The 19,682-nt window shown below is 34.2% G+C and overlaps 3 protein-coding genes across 17 annotated transcripts; 1 reads left to right on the top strand and 2 right to left on the bottom strand.

Annotated features, from left to right (window-relative positions):
• Positions 1-67: 67 nt before the first annotated feature.
• LOC110816054 (protein RGF1 INDUCIBLE TRANSCRIPTION FACTOR 1-like) lies at positions 68-2,392 on the bottom strand. The gene is made up of 4 exons (XM_022044072.2): positions 2,165-2,392; positions 1,814-2,053; positions 1,231-1,446; positions 68-741 (listed from the first exon to the last, which is right to left on the bottom strand). Exons 1-4 carry the CDS (start codon positions 2,231-2,233, stop codon positions 514-516), a joined length of 753 nt encoding a protein of 250 aa, XP_021899764.1. The 5' UTR covers positions 2,234-2,392; the 3' UTR covers positions 68-513.
• A 1,139-nt stretch (positions 2,393-3,531) lies between these two features.
• On the top strand, positions 3,532-4,470 carry LOC110816013 (putative gamma-glutamylcyclotransferase At3g02910). Its single transcript, XM_022044020.2, has one exon. It carries the CDS (start codon positions 3,664-3,666, stop codon positions 4,192-4,194), a length of 531 nt encoding a protein of 176 aa, XP_021899712.1. The 5' UTR covers positions 3,532-3,663; the 3' UTR covers positions 4,195-4,470.
• A 403-nt stretch (positions 4,471-4,873) lies between these two features.
• On the bottom strand, positions 4,874-19,393 carry LOC110815955 (Chaperone DnaJ-domain superfamily protein). 15 transcript variants are annotated; one of them, XR_015812891.1, is made up of 15 exons: positions 19,108-19,389; positions 15,671-15,748; positions 15,467-15,542; positions 15,052-15,099; positions 14,441-14,514; positions 14,276-14,346; positions 11,715-11,754; positions 11,570-11,633; positions 10,789-10,964; positions 9,055-9,281; positions 8,323-8,920; positions 7,650-7,784; positions 5,808-5,911; positions 5,606-5,693; positions 4,874-5,488 (listed from the first exon to the last, which is right to left on the bottom strand). XR_015812891.1 is itself a non-coding variant. In XM_088206623.1 (9 exons), the coding sequence occupies exons 2-9, from the start codon at positions 16,660-16,662 to the stop codon at positions 11,622-11,624; spliced, it is 402 nt and encodes a 133-aa protein (XP_088062749.1). In that variant the 5' UTR covers positions 16,663-16,810; positions 19,108-19,393; the 3' UTR covers positions 11,281-11,621. The 15 variants fall into 15 exon arrangements, 3 of the variants coding, with proteins under 3 accessions (XP_088062749.1, XP_021899631.1, XP_021899632.1); XR_015812892.1 differs by having other exon boundaries at positions 8,433-8,920; XR_015812894.1 differs by having other exon boundaries at positions 8,620-8,920.
• Positions 19,394-19,682: the final 289 nt, after the last annotated feature.

Below are 19,682 nucleotides of genomic sequence, written 5' to 3'. Positions count from 1 at the left end.
AAGCAGCCAAAACATTACATAAAATGAAAAATAGGCAAAAAGGGGTCAATCAAGAAAGTAAAAGCCATTAACTTAAAACGTGTTACTCAACATTCATTCTCTTTCCACATTACAATTCTTCTAATATATATATATATATATATATATATACATGTACATTCAAGATTCAACCCATATATATTTATGTATATAATATAACATATTAAGATCATGCCCTTCATAAAACACTACACATAATCTTACTATCAAACACCCATTTCATCTTCTTTGTTTTTCCTTTCCCCCCCCTTTCTTGACTCCTTATTTTTGTTGTTCAGCTCTTGTATGTACAAACACAGGACTGACTTAACTTAGAATCCAACACCGGCCTCTTGGGCACAAGGCTCAGGTGATGTAACTTGTATATGCTATAACATTGATTATTAGGGGCATTATAATAGTGTCTTTTTTTTTAAAAAGTGTAATTATAACAGGGTCATATATGTATATAAGGAACCTGGAGCTATTCATTTCTTAGTACTCTATGATGAGTCCTCCCATGGGAGCTCTGTGTGGGATCCCCTTCCTCCTCTTGGCGGTCCTATAATTCATGGCGGTTGGTGGTGGCGTCGATGGCGAGAAGCTTCGGATTTTGGTCTTGCTGTTTTTATTGTTAACTCCATTGAGTGATTCTGCATCAGAATTATCCATTTGATCCTTTCTCCTCTTCCTCTGTATAAAGTTCTTGGATGTCCCTGCAATCTGGTTAAGAAAGATAAACAAATATTAGACCATGAAGAATCCATGATTTGGTGTCTGTATAGGTGTGAAAAATAGAATATATACTCTCTTTTGATCAGTACCTACAGCCTGTTGTACCATCATATATTCTCCATATTCTCCCTTTGGTGGGAAAATAAGTCTTGTTGGGCATCTTGGAAGAAAAAGAAAATTGTTTGGTTGGGAATTTTTTCCCCCTCAATTAAGTTTATTCCGATAACTAATCATTTATCAAGAACTACATTCATTACCCAATTCATCATAAACCCATTATCCCATTTTCACATTCAAGACAAAGAAAAAACCCAGAAAAAAAAAAAAAAAAAACCAAAAAGCAAAGAACATATTTTCACATTGTCAAGAAAAAAAAAAAACCATTCTCACTTTGATTATAAGAACAAAAACAAAAACAAGTAAATTGGTGTGAGAAAGAAATGGAAGAGATATATATGTTGAGTGAGAATATTATACCTTGCAACCAAGAGAGCAAAAACTGAAAGAATCAAGGAGGCTGCGCTCACAGACTTGACAGGTATTAGTAACACCTTTACCAGGCCTAGGCTGAGGCCTTTCATTCAGAAACACAATTCTTGCACTGTTGATAATATATGTCTGGACTCCTCCTATATCCATATATTTCTGTATCTCTGAAACCCTTATCACATCATGGTATGATGATCTCCTTATCTGCATCAATATATTCCATCAATTCAACAAAAACCCACAATTTAAAACCAAGAAAATTTTGAAAAAACCCACAATTTAAACCAGAAATTTTGAGGAAAACCACAATTCAACTCAATATGTATATATTAAAGCGAAAAGATAAGTTGAAAAAACTGATCAGAGAATCATGTGGTTAATGCCCTTGAGTCAAGCCATAATCTCCGGCTTGTCTCCCCAAGTATAACAAGGCACGTGTTGCTCACAAACCAATGACAAATCATATGGGTTAATCATCAATAGGAACAAATTGACTCAGACTCTGACAATGGAGTAAAATTAGTGTAATTGGATTTTGATTTAATTCGTAGAGAGAGAGAAAAAAAAATACCTGAATAGCTCTATGATCCTTGTGAAATGCAAGACAAAGAGAGCAAAGAGCACCATTCATACAATCCAAACAATACATATTGCATTCGCTCTTGTGGGCATCAGCATGAAGTTTACATTGAACAAAGAAGCTTGTTTGAAGAAGGGGCCGCAGCCATGGCGGCCACTTCACATCTTCTCCTTCCTCCTCTTCTGCTACTAGTTTATTATCATCACCATCATCATCTGGACCTCCTCCTCCCTAATTCATTAACACCCAGATAATCAAATCATGATTGCCCATTACCCAAGAAAAAAGAAGAAAGAGAGACAATAATTGAAGTATTTGATTGAAAATTTGCAAGTAAAATACCATGATTCTTCTGCTTTTGGGCTTGGTTTCTCTGACAATGGGTTCTTGATCAGTGATCATCATCATCATGATAAGTATAGCTTTGGAGAAAAAGAGAAGCAGGAAGAAGAATTCCTGTTTTAATTGCTTATTATTTTTCTTTTTTTTTTTTGTTTGGCTTGAGAGAAAAGAAGGAAGAAAAGGAAACTTTGTAGTGGTGGGTGGTGTATGGAGAGGTGTGCTGGAGGAGGTGCTTATCTTTGGCGTAAAAGTCTACTACCGAACCAACATCCGAACCTAAACCAAAACCTCATGTGTCTATTTACACACACACACACACATATATATATATATATAATTATATAGATGCGTTTACTGCAAGGAACTGACCCCTTCTTCCTCAGTCTCCATTTGCTTTTTGATATATTAAAAAATAAATGTAAAATTAGCTCTGTTGAATATTAATTAATTAGAAAAGCAATAATAATAATAATATATGGTGGGGGTAATATGATGATTGCTTGTATGTATACATACAGTCGTACACAGTAGGTTTAGGTTGGGAAAGTTTTGGAGGTTTGCACTGATACATGTTCTCTTCAAACAATAAATACTTGGGAGGTGAATATTTTGACAAGTGGGTTAATAAGGACACGTGTTAAACCTTTGTATATATATGTGTGTGTGTGTATATATATATATATACACACATGTGCGTGCGTATACATATATATATATATATATATGTGAAAAAGAAAAACTTTTTGCATGTCCAGGTGAGGTCTTCCTTTTGCCACCTCTTCATTTTATAAACAACAAGAGGAAGGCCCAAAATTTTCAAAGAGAAAGCCCATTTAGCCTTATTAAAAATGGGCTTAATGGGCTTCACCAGGCCCATCAACCTTTGACTTTTTCTAGGGTTAGGGTTTGCATTGATCGATGGCTCGACCACACACTGTTTTCTTCGAACCTATTATCATTTCTTCGCGTGATTATCTGTTTATCGGGTTCGTACTTCTCTTCCGTTATAAGAAGTTATAAGTTTGTGTCGGATTGTATATATATATTTTTTGTAAAGAAATGTATTATGATTTATGCGCATGTATAATTTTACGTAATTCATTTAATTGAAATATAAACCAAACTCAATTTTAATGCTTAATATTTTATTTACTCTTAACAGTCTAATATTATTGATAATTTTCTTATCATTAACTCTAATATTTTTGTTTTTCCTTATTTTTTCTCAATCTTAATTATCTAAATAAATAAATATATATATATATCTATATATGTATATCCCTTTTTTTTTAATAAAAAATTTTGGTAAGTTAATTTGAGAACGAATTTACTGTCCATCCCAAAATTACCGCCTATAAAAGTCCTCATTCATCAGCGAATCTCCTGCTCGATCCCATTCAGATTTCAGACTCTCTCTAACTTTTCGTATTTTCTCCCCAACCAAACAACTGCCTCTTTCTCTTATCCAGCACATAGCTCTCCTCTTCAGCCACATCGCTATGGGAATTGAAGACAGCATCCCCACCACGCTCATCTTCACCTACGGAACGCTCAAGAGAGGCTTCTCCAACCATAATCTATTAGAAGACCTGATGAAAACCGGAGACGCCGTCTTCAAAGGCACATACCGAACCGTAGAGAAATTTCCCCTTGTTTGCGGGCCGTTCAAGGTCCCATTCCTCCTGAAAATTCCTGGATCGGGTCAACGCATAACCGGAGAGCTGTACGCGGTGTCGAATCGTGGTCTGAGCCGGGTGGATGAGTTGGAAGGAACAAGCCGCGGACATTACCGGAGACTTCCGATTGAGGTGGTGGCCGCCGGCGAAGAGGAGAGCGGAATGATAACGTGCGCAGAAGCGTACTACGCGGAAGGAAGCTACGATAGAGAAATGTGGAGGAAAAATGGAGGGAAAGGGATCGGGATATACTCCGAGAAAGAAGCGAGAGGGTATGTGAAGCGTAAAGATCGGCCTTCTCATCTCACTTTCTTGGATCATATTCGTATTTTCATCTCCACTCCTTCTGATTAGTTGATTTTGAATGTTGGAAATTATAGGAATAACAATTAATGGTTCTGTGATGAAATCAAATTAGTAAATGTAGAATTTGTGTTGGGGATTTTCAAATCCAACCATTCAGAATATGCTGATAAATTGGAAATAAATCAATTGGGTTTTTTAAAAATTCAATGTAATTTGAATAATCAATTATTAGGGCAGATAGATCCAGATGTTGATGAGTTGGGTTTTGGACTTTTAGCACCTTTGTTTTATATATGATTTGGAAGATAGTTATTTACACCACAATTTTGCTGTTCTTTTTTTTTTTTTAACCAAACAAATATATATATATATATATTCTTTTGTCTATTTACAGAATGCAGTATGCAGTTGTAATTTATTTAATTTTTTGTTTTCTGTTAATATTTTTCTTGGAATTTAATAGCACTACAACAATATAAATGTAAGAAGGTGGCCAGCCACTTCAATTCAAAAGTGGTATACCATAACCTTTATTTTTTTGTGTTTATTTCACCAAATCATATGGGGGGGTGGGGGTGAGAGAATTAGGGATACCCATAAAAAAGATTAATACCATTCATAATGATATACCAAAAAATATAATATTTTTGCAAATACAATGGTTGCATTAACAATAAAATTGATCAACTAGTAATTAATGCTAAAAGGGTCAAATTAGAAAGTGAAAAGAATCAAAGGAAAATGGGAATGCTTACAAAATTGGATAGTCCACTGTTTATATCAAAACCCTAAAATGAAGGGTTCAGATTTTCTTTTTCTCTTTAAAGGTTGGAGAAAGCTGGCAGTCTCTGACGTTTTCAGAGATCGCCCTCATCCTCTTTCATTTTCCCTGTATGTATATATTTATATTCCCATGGTTCCATCAAATAAATATACAACTGAAAAAATTAATGAGCATTAAATGTTCTCTACTCTACTCGGTTAAGTTTCTTTACATGGTATCAGAGCAGTGCTTGTAATAAGCACTGATTCTCCTGATTTCTACATTACAATATTACCCTACTGTTTAATGGCAAACCCTAATACAGATGTGTTGACACTCCTAAGCTCAAACCAGCCTGGAATGCAACTCATCACAACCACACTTGATGGATCCAACTACTTGTCATGGAGCCGAGCCATGGTGATCGCATTGAGAGCTAAGGATAAGCTCGCCCTCGTCGACGATAGATGCAAAAAACCCGAACCCGATGCAGCAGAATATGAACAATGGCACAAAACAGACAACATGGTGGTGTCTTAGATTCTGAACTCGATGAACAAAGAGCTTGTTAGCGCCTTCCTGTTCACCACATCAACAAAAAACCTTTGGGATGAAATAAAAGAAAGAAATGGTGAAAGTAACGGACCTTTGTTGTATCAACTAAAACGCAAAATAAGTTCTATCACGCAATCTAACCTTTATGTCACAGCCTATTATACAAAACTCAAAAGGCTGTGGGATGAGTTAACACACCTAAGGCCCTTCCCTGCTTGCACCTGCCATGCTGCAACACAACACAGTGAAATAGACAATACTGATAACTTAATCCAATTTTTAATGGGTCTTAATTACTCATACGACCATGTTAGAAACCAAATATTAATCATAGAACCCTTACCTAGAGTGAATAGAGCTTATTCCATGGTATTTAGTGTTGAAAAACAGAGGGAAATACATATTAGTAATTCATTTGAGGGGATGCTTATTGCATTTTACACCAACCTGAAAGACAATCCAAAATTTTCAAATTGAAAAAAGGAAAAGGACAGCAAGGCATGCATTTACTGCAAAAACACAAGGCACACAAAGGACACATGCTTCAAGCTCCACGACTATCCAGAATGGTTTACAGAACTCAAAGGGACAAGGAACAAAGAGAAGGCTAATGTAGTGGCAAACAATGCCTCTGATAACACCAAAACAGAAGTATTCAACACAAACTGGGGCACATAAATGACCACACTCATACAACAAGAGATCAACAAGTACTTGAAGAATCAAGAAGCAAACACAGCAGAATCGACATGGTGCGTGGGCTACTCTGGCCCCCCTGGTAAGCAATTTAAATGCTATTTTTTACATACCTTTAATGACATAGGAACTTAGATAATAGACACAGGTGTCACATCACACATATGCCATGATTTCAAAATGCTTTCAAAACTCGTAAAACTAGAACCTGCAGTGCCTGTCTCATTAACAGACGGAACCACGAGTCATTCAACCCATAAAGGAACTATAAAGCTGTATGACAACTTAATTCTACAGGATGTTCTTTATATACCAAAATTCACTTGTAACCTTATTTCTATCAGAAAACTAACCCAAGCTACAAATACCTACATTTCCTTTTATCCCAACTATTGTTTTGTGCAAGATTTGACAACTAACAAAATATTGAGGAAGGGAACAATAATGAAGAGCCTGTACACCCTGAGTGAAGACATTGACCCTAACAAAGTATATATCAGCCACACCTAAGAAAACAACCTATAACTATGGCACAAAAGACTCAGCCAATCCACAAAAAAGTTGATCCACATTCCCAGTCTAAAATTACCAGGCAATGCAGCTCTACATGATTGTGAAATATGCCCATTGGCAAAACAACAGTGCTTATCTTTTTCTAAAAGTTTCATCAATACCAGTAATATTTTTAGTTTAATACATGTTGACTTTTGGGGACCATACCCAGTTAATTGTACCTCCAGTGCACTTTATTTTTTAACTATAATTGATGATTTCTCAAGAGTCACTTTGACTTATTTATTAAAAGAGAAAACGAGTGAACCAAATATCTTGAAATATTTTTATAATCTAATACAAAATCAATGTCAGAAAACAATCAAAATAATTAGGACAGACAACGACACTGAGTTCATAAACGCTTCATGCAAAATTAGTTTTCAAGAAAAGGGAATCATGCATCAAAAAACCTGTACATACACACCACAGCAGAATGGGGTGGTGAAGAGAAAACATAAGCACCTATTACAAATTGCTAGGGCATTGATGTTTGAATCAAAACTACCCAAAAGTTTTTGGGATGAAGCCATACTCACAGGCACACACATAATAAACGTTTTGTCAAGCTCTGTTTTAAAATGAAAAACTCCTTATGAAATTCTGTACAAAAAATAGCCGGATTATTCAAACCTAAAAACCTTCGGTTGTCTATGTTTTGCTACAAATGTCATCCCTTAAAAAGACAAGTTTGAACCTAGGGCTTTGAAATGTGTTTTCTTAGAGTATGCACCCGATGCAAAGGCTTATAAATTATATGATATACTAAATAGAAAAACGGTTTTGTCAAGGGATGTCATATTTCATGAACATATTTTTCTATACGAAACAGAACATCCTAAAGCAGATTACCATGACACACCACTGCCAATACCAAGGGACGACACAATAAACACACCCGAAAACCGGCCACAAAGAAGAGAAGAAATTCTCTTACCAACCATCATTCCCCAAGAGTCTGAAGTAAGAAGGAGCATCAGGGTGAGAAATAAGCCCGCCTGGATGGAAGACTTTGTCGCCTATACCACTGAACAACCCATGTATGAGCTTCCCTTCTTCATGTCTACCTCACCTACATACAACCATAGCTATGTTAATTTTATTGCACAAGTGTCTATTACTAAAGAACCAATTTCATACAGGGATGCTAAAGGGGACAACAAGTGGGTTGAGACCATGTAAGTCGAACTGTTCGCATTAAAAGAAAATAGAACATGGGAACTAACTGCACTACCAAAAAGGAAGAAAGTAATCGACTCAAAATGGGTGTACAAAATAAAATACAATGCCGATGGATCAGTTGATAAATACAAAGCAAGACTCGTAGCTAAAAGTTACAACAAGGAGTTTGACATAAACTATCATGATAGCTTCTCACTAGTGGCCAAAATGGTCACGGTTCGACTACTTTTAGCCATGGCAGCCGCAAGCGACTAGCCAGTATACCAGTTAGACATCAATAATGCATATCTACATGGGTTTGTGGAAAAGAAACTATATTTAAAACCTCCAGAGGGCTACTTCAAGGCTAGTAAAAGACAAGTCTGCCATCTAACCAAAAACTTGTATGGCCTAAAATAAGCAGGTCGCCAGTTGAATAAGGAGCCCACCTCAAAGCTCCAATCTATCGGCGTCACCAAGTCAGAAGCTGACCACTATCTATTCACAAAAGGAACAAAAGGAAACTACGTTACAGTTGTGGTATATGTGGATGACTTACTTGTCACAGGTCCTAATGATGAAGAGATTTGCGAAGTCAAAAGTGCCATGAATGAAGCCTTCACAGTCAAGAACCTCGACTAAATAAGGTATTTCCTTGGAGTCGAAATAGCTAGAGGATGCAAGAGGAAGCCACTTTCCCCTACCTTTCGGACTAAAACTAAATACAAAAGAATGAGAGATTTTACCAGATCTGGAGAGACATAGATGTCTAATCGGCCGTTTTCTTTACCTCAACTTCACCAAACTCGACATAACGTACTCCAGTCAACACCTCAGTCAGTTCATGCAACAACCCAGATAGCTGCACCTCGATGCCGAACTACATGTTGTTAGGTACCTAAAGCAATATCTGGAGTAAGACATCTTTTTTCCGAGAAAGAATGACTTTAAAGTTCAAGCTTTTTGTGATTTGGACTGGGCATCGTGTCCGATAACCCGCAAATCACTCATGGGTTTCTGCATTTTCCTTGGGCCTGCACTGATCTCCTGGAAAACAAAGGAACAAACTACGGTAAGTAAGTCTTCCGTAGAGGCTGAGTACAGAAGTATGTTATCCAGGGTATGTGAAGTTCAGTGGATAATCTATATACTTTGAGACTTTCAAATAACACCCCACTTACCCGTAACATTAAACTGTGACAACAAATCCGTCGAGTATATCGCAGCAAATTCGATTTTTCACGAATGAACAAAACACCTCGACATCGACTGCCACATAGTTCACAACCAGGTTCAAAAGGGCTTCGTTGAAGCGAAACACGTCACCTCGAGGGAACAGCTCGCCGATTTGCTCATAAAACCCTTAGGGACTTCAGCACATTATCAACTTCTGTTCAAGATGAAGCATCTACAACAAGAGAGTTCAAAGAGTCAAAGAAGAGATAATGAGGAACTCGAAGAACCGAAAGCAAACTAACTTCATCTTGAGGAGCGGGTGAAAAGAATCAAGGAAAAATGGGAAGGCTGAAAAAATGGACAGGTGGACCGCCCATATCAAAACCCTAAAATAAAGGGTCCAAATTTTCTTTTTCTATTTAAAGGTTGGAGACAGCTGGTGGTCTCTGACGTTTCCAGAGACCGCTCTCATCCCTTTTTCATTTTCCCTGTTTGTATATATATTCCCAAGGTTCCATCAAATAAATACACAAAAGAAAAAATTAATGAGTATTAAATGCTCTCTACCCTACCCAGTTAAGTTTCTTTACATAAAGCAATAATTATTCTAATCCTTCAATCTACCAATAAAAGAATATACTATCTAGTTTTCTATTTGTTAAAAAAGTATTAATATTGATAAAATACAGCTTAGAAATAGAGAGATTTTAGGATGAATCCTCTTAATTTATATGATTTATTCTTTTTCTAATTTTTTTTTACCTTTTTTTTTTAATGTAGATATAAAGTTAAGAATGATTTTTTAAAAAGAAATGTATTTTCAAAATATAGATAAATGTAGTGCGCTGTTATTGTTATTTTTGTATTATAAGATGTTAAGTATAATTCTCGTAATTAGTTGTCATCTTTGAATTTAGAACTCCAAACAAACTATCATTAATAAATTATTGTACCCTTTATGTTCCGAGCGACACGCATACTATAATGACTTAAACAAATAGTTGTAGTCCCACGAGGGTGTGCTAACTCCAAAACTCGATTCTCTCTTTAGAGTTTTCCATTTTAATTTATATTATTTTTTTTAAAAAAATTAACTTTTGTTTTAAAATATAGTATTGTTGTTTTATGTTATGTAAATATATTTATTAGCTTACTAATTATTCTATGTTTTCCTTATATATTTCATTTATTTTAATCAATTATAAATTTTTGATATAGTTCTATTCCTAATTAATTTATTGATTGAACAGGAATAATATACAGTAAATTAAAAGCAATTACTTGTGGTACATGAATTGGTAATATGACTAATAAAAATAATCATTAAATTAAACATTAATAAATATCAAACATCATACAACTACATTAAGTAAGATATGGAATATTCTTGTTTACCTTTTTATCATTTTTAAATTAGGTAAATTTATTTTTACCAAGAACCCATAATTACCAACTTCTAAAAATTAGGTGAACTTATACCATCAACTTTACAAAGTTTAAATTGTTTGAGCAAAATAAATATTTAACTCTGAAAATAATTGATTATAAAATATAGATTATTTACTTTGTATATAGCTGACTATACTTTCAACAATGGAAAAGTATTCTTTTCCACAGCAATCCGATGTTGTTGCCTCGATCTATTTTGTTTCATGTTTCGACCTAATAATCTAAAGCTCTGCCAAGAAAAAAAGGAAAAATAATACGAAAAACTCCAAAAAATCTTTAAGAGATCTTACTTTTAAAGTTCGGAGTCGGATTTGTAATATGAAATAACTTCATGCTTTGCAGAAATATAAGGTGCCGTTCTAGGATTCCATTTTCTAGTACCGCGACCAAAACGAACTCCTCCTGCTTCCATCATCTCTTCTGAATTGATGTTCCAATATCGTTTTGCCATTTCTCCTCACAATTCCTTTGAAAAAAGAGAGACAAGAGGTACTTTGAAATAAATAATTGTTCCGATGGAACCTTCTATTCTACCGGAGATTGGCCGTTCATACACGACCCAAGCCATTACTTCCTTAAAGGGTTTTTTTTTTTCCCGATCTTTGCATCCAATGGTACTTAATTTGTTTCAAACTAAAAGATTCATATGATTAAAAAAAATCATGTGACATCTTCATACATGATATTAAATTGCCTATATCATCTGAATTCCTTAAGAGTTTTTTGCCGTGATTTAATGATGCATTTATATGATCCATCAAGAAAATTATGCACTCATGATATATGGACAAGTTTCTAAATTATGTTGAACATAACCGTCCGTTTAACCATATTTTTTCTACAAAAGCTTCAATTTCTAAAGTTAAAAATAAAAAATTGCTGTGAGACAAATCTCAATTCATCAAAAGCCTACAAAAGAATAAATCTCATAATCCTCGTGAGAGTTTTATGAATTTCGCCAGGCAAAAAGGAAAAAAAAAAAAGAAAAAGAAAAAGATGTTTCATGTCCTATTCCATGATGATAAATCTATAATGTAAAAGATTACAAATAGGACAAGAACAATCTCCCACCTTTCAATTTGACTATTCAATGCTGGTATATTATCCACGCTTCTGGCTCAATTCATAGAGTATCCTGTTTAAAAATTCAAAGGAGAAACATTACAATCATGAAGCTAAGAATGCCAAAAACACAGTAAGAAATGATCAGACCAACCTTGCTCATCCCTAGCTCGGTTTCTGTCAATTGCTGTGTCCTGCATTGATCAAGTTTACAAGTTACAAAAACGTTAACTTCCCACCATTACAAATAATTTCTGCCAAGATTATTCATAATTGCAAGACAAGCAAAGCATGGGACTTATAGCAAGCAGAATCCTAGAACAATGAGGTTCTGGTGGCCATTAGGCTCATATGATTAACAGGAAATGACAAACATGAACAAAGTAATTTTCACTTTCTTGCAGAAAACCATATTCCCCATATCTTGTATCATCTTTTGTTGTGAGAGAAAAATGAATAAGAGGCAATGTTTAGCCTGCTGTCTTAAGAACAATACTTGTCAACCTGACCCTTCCATTTTCCTCATTTTCCTGCTCAACTTTTGCAACAACCAGAAGTGTAGAATTTCATTCTTGTGCGAGCAACTAGAAAACTTTGGAATTCTGCTTTTTAGCCTCCTTGGCTGTTATAAATCAGGGGCGATCATGTGAGTGGCTTCTGAGTTACAGGTTTGCGCAGGTAGGAGAGTCAAGAACTAAAGGATATAGTTTCTCACGTTGCATCTAGCTAATTTCTGATTTACTAGGCATCTAGCTAATTTCTGATTTACTAGCAAATTCAGTGGAAACAGATGTGTTTCTGAAGGTGTTTCTTCTGCTTTTCATAGGAAGAGGACTATCTGGTTCTAGACCCTCCTTGTTTTGATTAAGAATCTACCCTTGATTTTTTGGGAGAAGAGTTGGGGAATCTCATAGAGGTTTCAGCAAATTTGCTGCAATTGTAGATTTTCTGTACAGGGGTAGCACCCTGGCCTTGTGAATGTATATACGCGTGTGTGTGTGTGTAATTTGAAAAAGAATGAAGCATAGAGTTGAAGATACTAAAGAAAAAACCACTTTAGCCAGATGACCGGACAGCAGAATCCTCCATAAAGATGCTAAAGCCAAGTGCACAAAGAAATTCAAAAGAATGCACTGAACAGCTCGTAACTACAGAAGTTTTCTTTACTTGAACTCTTATATTTGAGCTTTTGTCCAGTCATTAGCAGAGTGGGATAAACATTTGGAGCAAATTCTGACTGCTAAATAATGTGCGAACGCAAGGTTGTTGATAAGATTTTCACTCTTAGAATAGCATAAAGATTAATGGGAACATATTTTCATAATGCTAAATTCTAAGTATGAGAAAATTACATGTGGTCAATTAGACACAAATTTGCCAGAGAATTCGGATCAGCAAATTGATTTTTGATGGCTATCTTCCATACACATGAATGTGATTTTCTTATCAGGCTTTGCAATGTTCATCATAAATCCTAGGCAAGTTACTGAATATAGCTTCCAAGATTTCAGTATCATGGAGTTACTGTAATCTAAACGTGCTGTCAAGATATTCAAAAGTCAAGATAAGCGTAATCAATTTACTAGATTGTCAAACTATCAGAAGGCTTAGATTCTAATCGAATCACTCCTGAAATAACTTTGAATGCTGAAGAGAAGATAAAAAAGAAAAACAAGTGAAGAAGAAATGTCAAAACTTCATCAAGTACCACTTATTCCAAGGATTTATACATGGTGTTTAGGTTTATTTTTTTCACTTCCTAATTTCATGCAAAATTTTTATCGTAGTCTTGAAACTTTTTCTGGGTGAATACACTTCACCTGTAACATTATCACATAGGAGTTAGAATTGTAACTCTTTTTGTGTTATTTCAAAAAAAAAATTGTAACCCTTTTTGTGGGAATAAGGTTCATGTACGAGCTTATTTTGACACCCTTAAGAGAAAAACCAACAGCTTGAAGAAGTTCAAACTGGTACAAGAAAATAGACTGGAGAACATATAGGCTTCACTTTATTTCTGAGATTCTTTTGTGCCACTTGTTTATTGCAGCTGTGTGTACCATTACACCGTTAATGAAGTGATTAAAACCTAATCTAAAATATTTCTGCGATTCTTCTGTGCCACTTATTTACTGCAGCTGCGTGTACTAAATAAGCCATTGATGAAGTGATTATAACCTAATTTAATATAATGCTGGCAATTGTCATCTTCAGAAATCCAAAGAGCATAAAAGCTCACAATCCTTTACAGATGAATTATCCAAAATCCCATACTTATTAATAGGTTTACATTTGAGCAAGGGAAAAGCAACCAAAATAAGCAAAACAAATAAAAAAGATGCATTCTAATGGATGTAAACTGCCAACAAACAGTATCTGCTTAAGTGGAGATAAAACTGGTTCTCTAGATAACCAATGTGAGATGAAGCAAGGCAAAGATATGAGGAAGTAGAGTGCGGATAAATCTCTCTACTTGTTCATGTCAATAGATAACAGAAGAACTCATTAACATATACTTGCATCGAAAAGAGAGAAAAAACACAAACACATACATGCACTCGCTTCCACTTTACATCCCTCATACTCCCATGAAAGAAAGAAAAAAGGACATGAAAAAAGAGAGCAAGGGAATAACTGAGATCCATGTTATTCAACAAACAAACATGGATCCTGAACACAGTCAACCTCCATCCAATTAAGTCTCAGAAAAATTACCATATTGATGTATGACTAATACCAAGGCCATTGCATGTAAGTATCATTCCCTTAAATCTGGCCAGGTATTCCTGTAGCAGTGGAATAGTATATCAATGTTTTGGGATACAGCACAATAAATTATCAAAAATATTCTAGAACAGGTAACAACACAAATTTTCTTACCCGCAAAGTATATTTATCAATCTCATAAATACCAGTTAGATCATATTCAAAGCGTTTAGTAGGATCACTCAATACTGCCAATGAAAACAGTAAAAAGACATGAGAAATTTTCCATCAGAGGAAACTAATCTATATTATGTACAGGACAGTTTATAATTTATATAAATATATATATATACATATATATGTATTAGCTAGATCATATCCAAAGCATTTAGCAGGATCACTCAATACTGCCAATGAAAATGGTAACGAGACATGAGGAAATTTCCATCAGATAAAACTAATCTATATTATGTACGAAACAGCTATAATTTGTACATATATACATTTATATTCATATAACATACATATAATCATCAAATTATATTATATATATATATAAATTACCTGATTGTATAAAGTACTTAAATAACAACTACAGAACAACCACAGGGCTGTCCTTGCCTTTGTGGTTAATGCCCTCCACTGAAAGTGGATGAACTCACATTGAAGGGTTCAACTTCCACTTATCACTGGGATTCCTCCCCTTAACAAATTTAAAAAGTGCACAAATGACATATTTCTCTGCTTTTGCACAATAAGAAGGATGGTGATTTAAAACAACTTACCAAAAGTATAATGTGAAATCATCTTGGTATACCAAACGGATGTGCTTTCTAAAGTAGATTCAATAGAAGCAGATATCAGAAGCTAAAACAGTGGCTAACTAATTAAAATACCAGTAATTTACTTGCAGAAGACCAGTTGCAGATGCATATTTTTAACACCAAAGGATGTCAGTCATGAAAACTTAAAGTGATTTTACTTAGATTATCTGAAGTACGTTACTTCTCACTCTATGCCTTAGAAAAAACTCTAGATGAAAGAATAAACTGAATTCTAAAGATCGCTCAAGTGGATCACCAACTAAACTGCTTCAGTTGATGCAAAGCAATATGTTGTATAACATGAAGATTGGGATTCTTGGCTAACCAGCAAATAGAATTACCAAAAGAATGGCTAAGGGATGGGGGACAAAATTACCACTGTAAGCTTCATTAATCTCTTGGAATTTGGCAGTTACAGCTCTATCGCCCTTGTGTTTATCAGGATGCCACTTCTATGAATATTGCAGCAATATCAGAAGACATGCTCGATCAACTCCAATCTTATTTTGTACAGAATTATTTCAATAAAGTAAGGTCAAAGCCCATCAAAGAAGCTTCTAAGGAAAAATGGGTCACTAACCAGTGCAAGCTTCCGATAATTCACTCTTATCTTCTCATCACTTGCATCATAATCAACCTCCAACACTTTGTAATAATCCTTGAAAAGAGGGGAAGTTGCTCATCAGATATACATCAAAGTAGACTAACAATGAACCTCATGAATAAAAATCAAGCAGACGTGATTGGGAGTCGGACTTCATGAATAAGAATCATGCAGATTATGTCATTTAAAGTTGTGGACATAGTAGTCATACTTCTGTTATTTTGCGTTGATAGCAGAAAATGAAGATTGCAAAAAGATTAAATGAGAACAACTAGTCATTTAATCTTTTTAAGAAAAGAAAAATTTCCTGTGACAAAACTTCTCTGTGTGGCAAAATTAAAAGGGAGGATTCTTCCCTTTTGCATAATCACACATAAGGAAGCACCACTGTCACTAGCAGTATTATGTTGATATTTAAGCAGAATATTCAGCACTCAATATCAACTGCATCATAGCTTGAGATGAAAGTAGAGAACTCTCCAGAACGCATGTCAGGAAAAGAGTAGATAAGGTTGGTGCTTAGAAGAATCAATTATCTGCAAATTATCCCATCATATAACGAACTTGAGGTACACATCCAATATTCTAAAAACACTCAATTCTCTTATCCATCTCATTATTTGTGATTTCAATGCCTATTCACGTGCATAGATGAGATATATAATCATATGAATCCCAGTCACCAATCGAACACTCCACACACCCCCCAACACAGAGAGAGAGAGAGAGAATATGAACTGCTGCTGCTCAGAACAAGAAAAGGATAAAACAGCATGATTTCAGTCTTCTTCAAGTAATTCCTAACTTTATTGCAAAAGAAAATTAAAAAAGAAATATTTCTCCTAAAAAGAATCATTTGAAATAATTTATGAAAGGAAAACAGTAAAATAATTATGAAACAAAAAGCATTCCAAGGTTTTCCAAGGGCAAAAAAGAAAAAATAAAAATCTGAAAGAGCTATTTACCATGCTTTAATCATTACTTAGCTTTAAAACTTATATAATCAAGTGAACTGCAGGATACAGTTGACAAATTATACAGAAATACTGGCCAATTTATGTCAAGGTAGAAGATGCACGTCGAGGTGACATCCAAACCATGAAGAAGTCAGAAGGCCTGAAAATGAGTATGATATTGCACTAAATACCAACGAATTCAACTGAACACTCTATTCCATCAGAAAAGGGAGAAAAAAATGTTCACCAGAGAATTACAAATAGAGAAAGAGAATAAGATTAGAGCATCAATTGACAACAGAATCTAGTTTAACAGCGAAGTTAAGTAGCCTTTTAAACTTGATTTGATAGCTCTCAGAAGAAATTTTATAAGCATCATTAAGACATCGAGTTCAAAAGAAATGTCCTTATACAAAAAATTGTAGTTGCTTGATAGTGATGTTTTATTATGTCCAAGTCCTTCTAGGATTTGTCTAGATTGCTAAATTAGTGGTATCTTAAACTTTTAGTTGTGTGCATCTCTGAATTATAGGAATTTTAATTATCCGTTGCTTTCTCAAAGTGAGTATTTTGGTGTCTTCTAAAAATAAATGCGTCTTTGTCATTTTAGTCAAAGTAATATTTATTTAATTAATCAAATTGAATGGCATCTTAAAGTTGGACTGGTAGATGTAATGGCATAATACTACTGATCAAGGTAGAACAAGCATGCTTAGTGAATCAGAATCCTCAATACAGTCAATTGCATTTAGTGAAAGTGACAACCAATCATGATAAGTTCAAGGCTGCAAAAGAAAAACAGCTTTCCAAAAAACAAAATCTTAAGAAGCAAATAACACCAGATAATAGATTAGCATCATGCGTATCTACGAATAATTCACATTAGAAAACTTCAGACCCTAACTGAATACACCTAAGGTTATGATGGAGAGAAAGTATTGTTCCTTTCCTATGAAAAAACGAAGTAAAGTTCCTAAAATAGCCTATAAATTTTACTTCATGTGCTTTCTTGAAGTGATTCAAATTAGGAGGTAGTGGTAGAAATGCGGTTACAGAAGAAAAGAAAAAATGTATATGAGCATAATTCATAAGAATGTTTGTTTGGATCAATTAATGACAAGTTGAGACAATGAAGTTAATGGCATATTGTGAATGACAATATTGGGCAGCAGGTACACTGGTGCAGAAAAGCATCTGTAAGGCATTAGAAGGTTGGTCTGGCATCAATAAATAAGTTGAGACAAGTCAGGGATATTGTATATGTTATTTCAGGAAAAAAAAAAAAAAAAAAATGTCAAGGATATTGTATATTACAATATTGGCCTAAAGGCATTTTTCTTAATTAAAATGACAGCCTAAAGGTAAAGTGGTGTAGTAAGGGATCTTACTAAGGTAAATAAATTAAAATTCAATAGGCTGATACTGCAAAAAAGTTCAACTTTGAGACATACACAAGGTTTAGCATGAGAGCTTCACTGCTCAACTGTTTGCTTACATCTCATGTATAGAAACATAACTAGTAGATGATAAATGATTTAGAAACTCTCAGCAACAACTTGTTATGATTTTTGACTGCTTATTACGAAAATTAAATGAGTTTCCTAAAGAATTTTCTGAAACCTATATTTATAATTAGCCTTTCTGCAGAAATTAAGCTTCATTTGGCATATAAAAACATTAACTAGTTTTCATTCCCTAAATTTCTAAATGTTTATACATGTATTATTCATGAAAATGTACATGCTTATGCGTGTTTGTACAGTAACCAAATATAAATAAAAACAATTTTGCAAAAAACACCATAAATATGTTTATCCATGTATTTAATGAGCAAAGACACAAAATTTTGATTTCTATTTAAATTTATCTCTAGTAATGATAATCATTATCATTAAGGGTACATGTAAGACGGCATGATCCTGCATATAATTTTGAATTAGAATTTTGAATTATCTCATGCGGAAAGACAGAGCAAGGGAACTGTAAAAGGTGATGGCAATTCCCATACAGTTATTGTAGTTTAACAGACATGGATTAGATATGCATCCATTCAAACTATACCAAACGTTCCATAAATAAGGACATTTTTGACGACGAACCACAAGTGTAGCTAAATATTCACAGCATTTTTTTTTTTTTCTCTCCATAATCTTCTAACCTTTTGTTTGAATTAGTTCTATTTTACGTTTTTATGCTACTTAGCACCTGAATTCACACGGCGCGTTAATCCCACAGTACTCCAAAAGCTTTATTTCAAAGGGTTCCACATCATGTCAACTCTTATCCTCGACCCTTCCCATCTTCACTTACCCTTTCTCAGCTCCCAAACAAGTATTTAACATAAAGTACACATGCAGAGATGAGACGTAGCAAGAAAACAACAAATAAACAAATTGATTGAGCAGCTACGAAGGAAAAGAGCAAGGGAGAAAGAGAAGTAGGGTGGAATTTGGGTACCTTATGATTGCCTTCCATCCGATATGGTAATTGAACCAGCGTCTACATGCTTGATTGGATAAGTGAAGAGCAGCAGAGAGAGAAATTCCAGAATGGGAGAGAGTGAATTTAGAGAAATTGAAGTAGAAAAGATCAAAGATATGCAGAATCAGATAATAGTTTCAGATTGAGGAAGGAGAAGGAAAAGGTCGTTCGGGGATTTGGTATTTTTATTCTTGTGCTGGTTTTTTCTATTATTATTTATTATCCGTTATGCGCCTCGCTGGCTGCTCTATCTGATCGAAATGGTACCATTGGGTTTTTGTTTTTTTATTATTATTATAAATATATATTTATTTATCTGAATTTGTGTGTGTGTGTGTGTGTGTATACATATATATATATATATATATATATTTATAAATATAAATAAAAGAAATTATTTAGAACCACAGGTTTGTAAAGATTTTTTAATTTGCGTTTGTCGTCAAAAAGTAAAAAATAAAAATTACTTTTGATTTTTAAAAAGATTAAATAAAAAAGTAAATATAGATATTATAAATTAATTTATATTAGAATTAAATAATAATAATTTA

The sequence above is a fragment of the Carica papaya genome, chromosome 6, assembly GCF_054855325.1.
Source record: "Carica papaya isolate Zhongbai chromosome 6, ASM5485532v1, whole genome shotgun sequence".
Classification (NCBI taxonomy): Eukaryota; Viridiplantae; Streptophyta; class Magnoliopsida; order Brassicales; family Caricaceae; genus Carica; species Carica papaya.
Note: the sequence above shows the minus strand (reverse complement) of the source record. Positions and strands in the feature narration are given on the sequence as shown.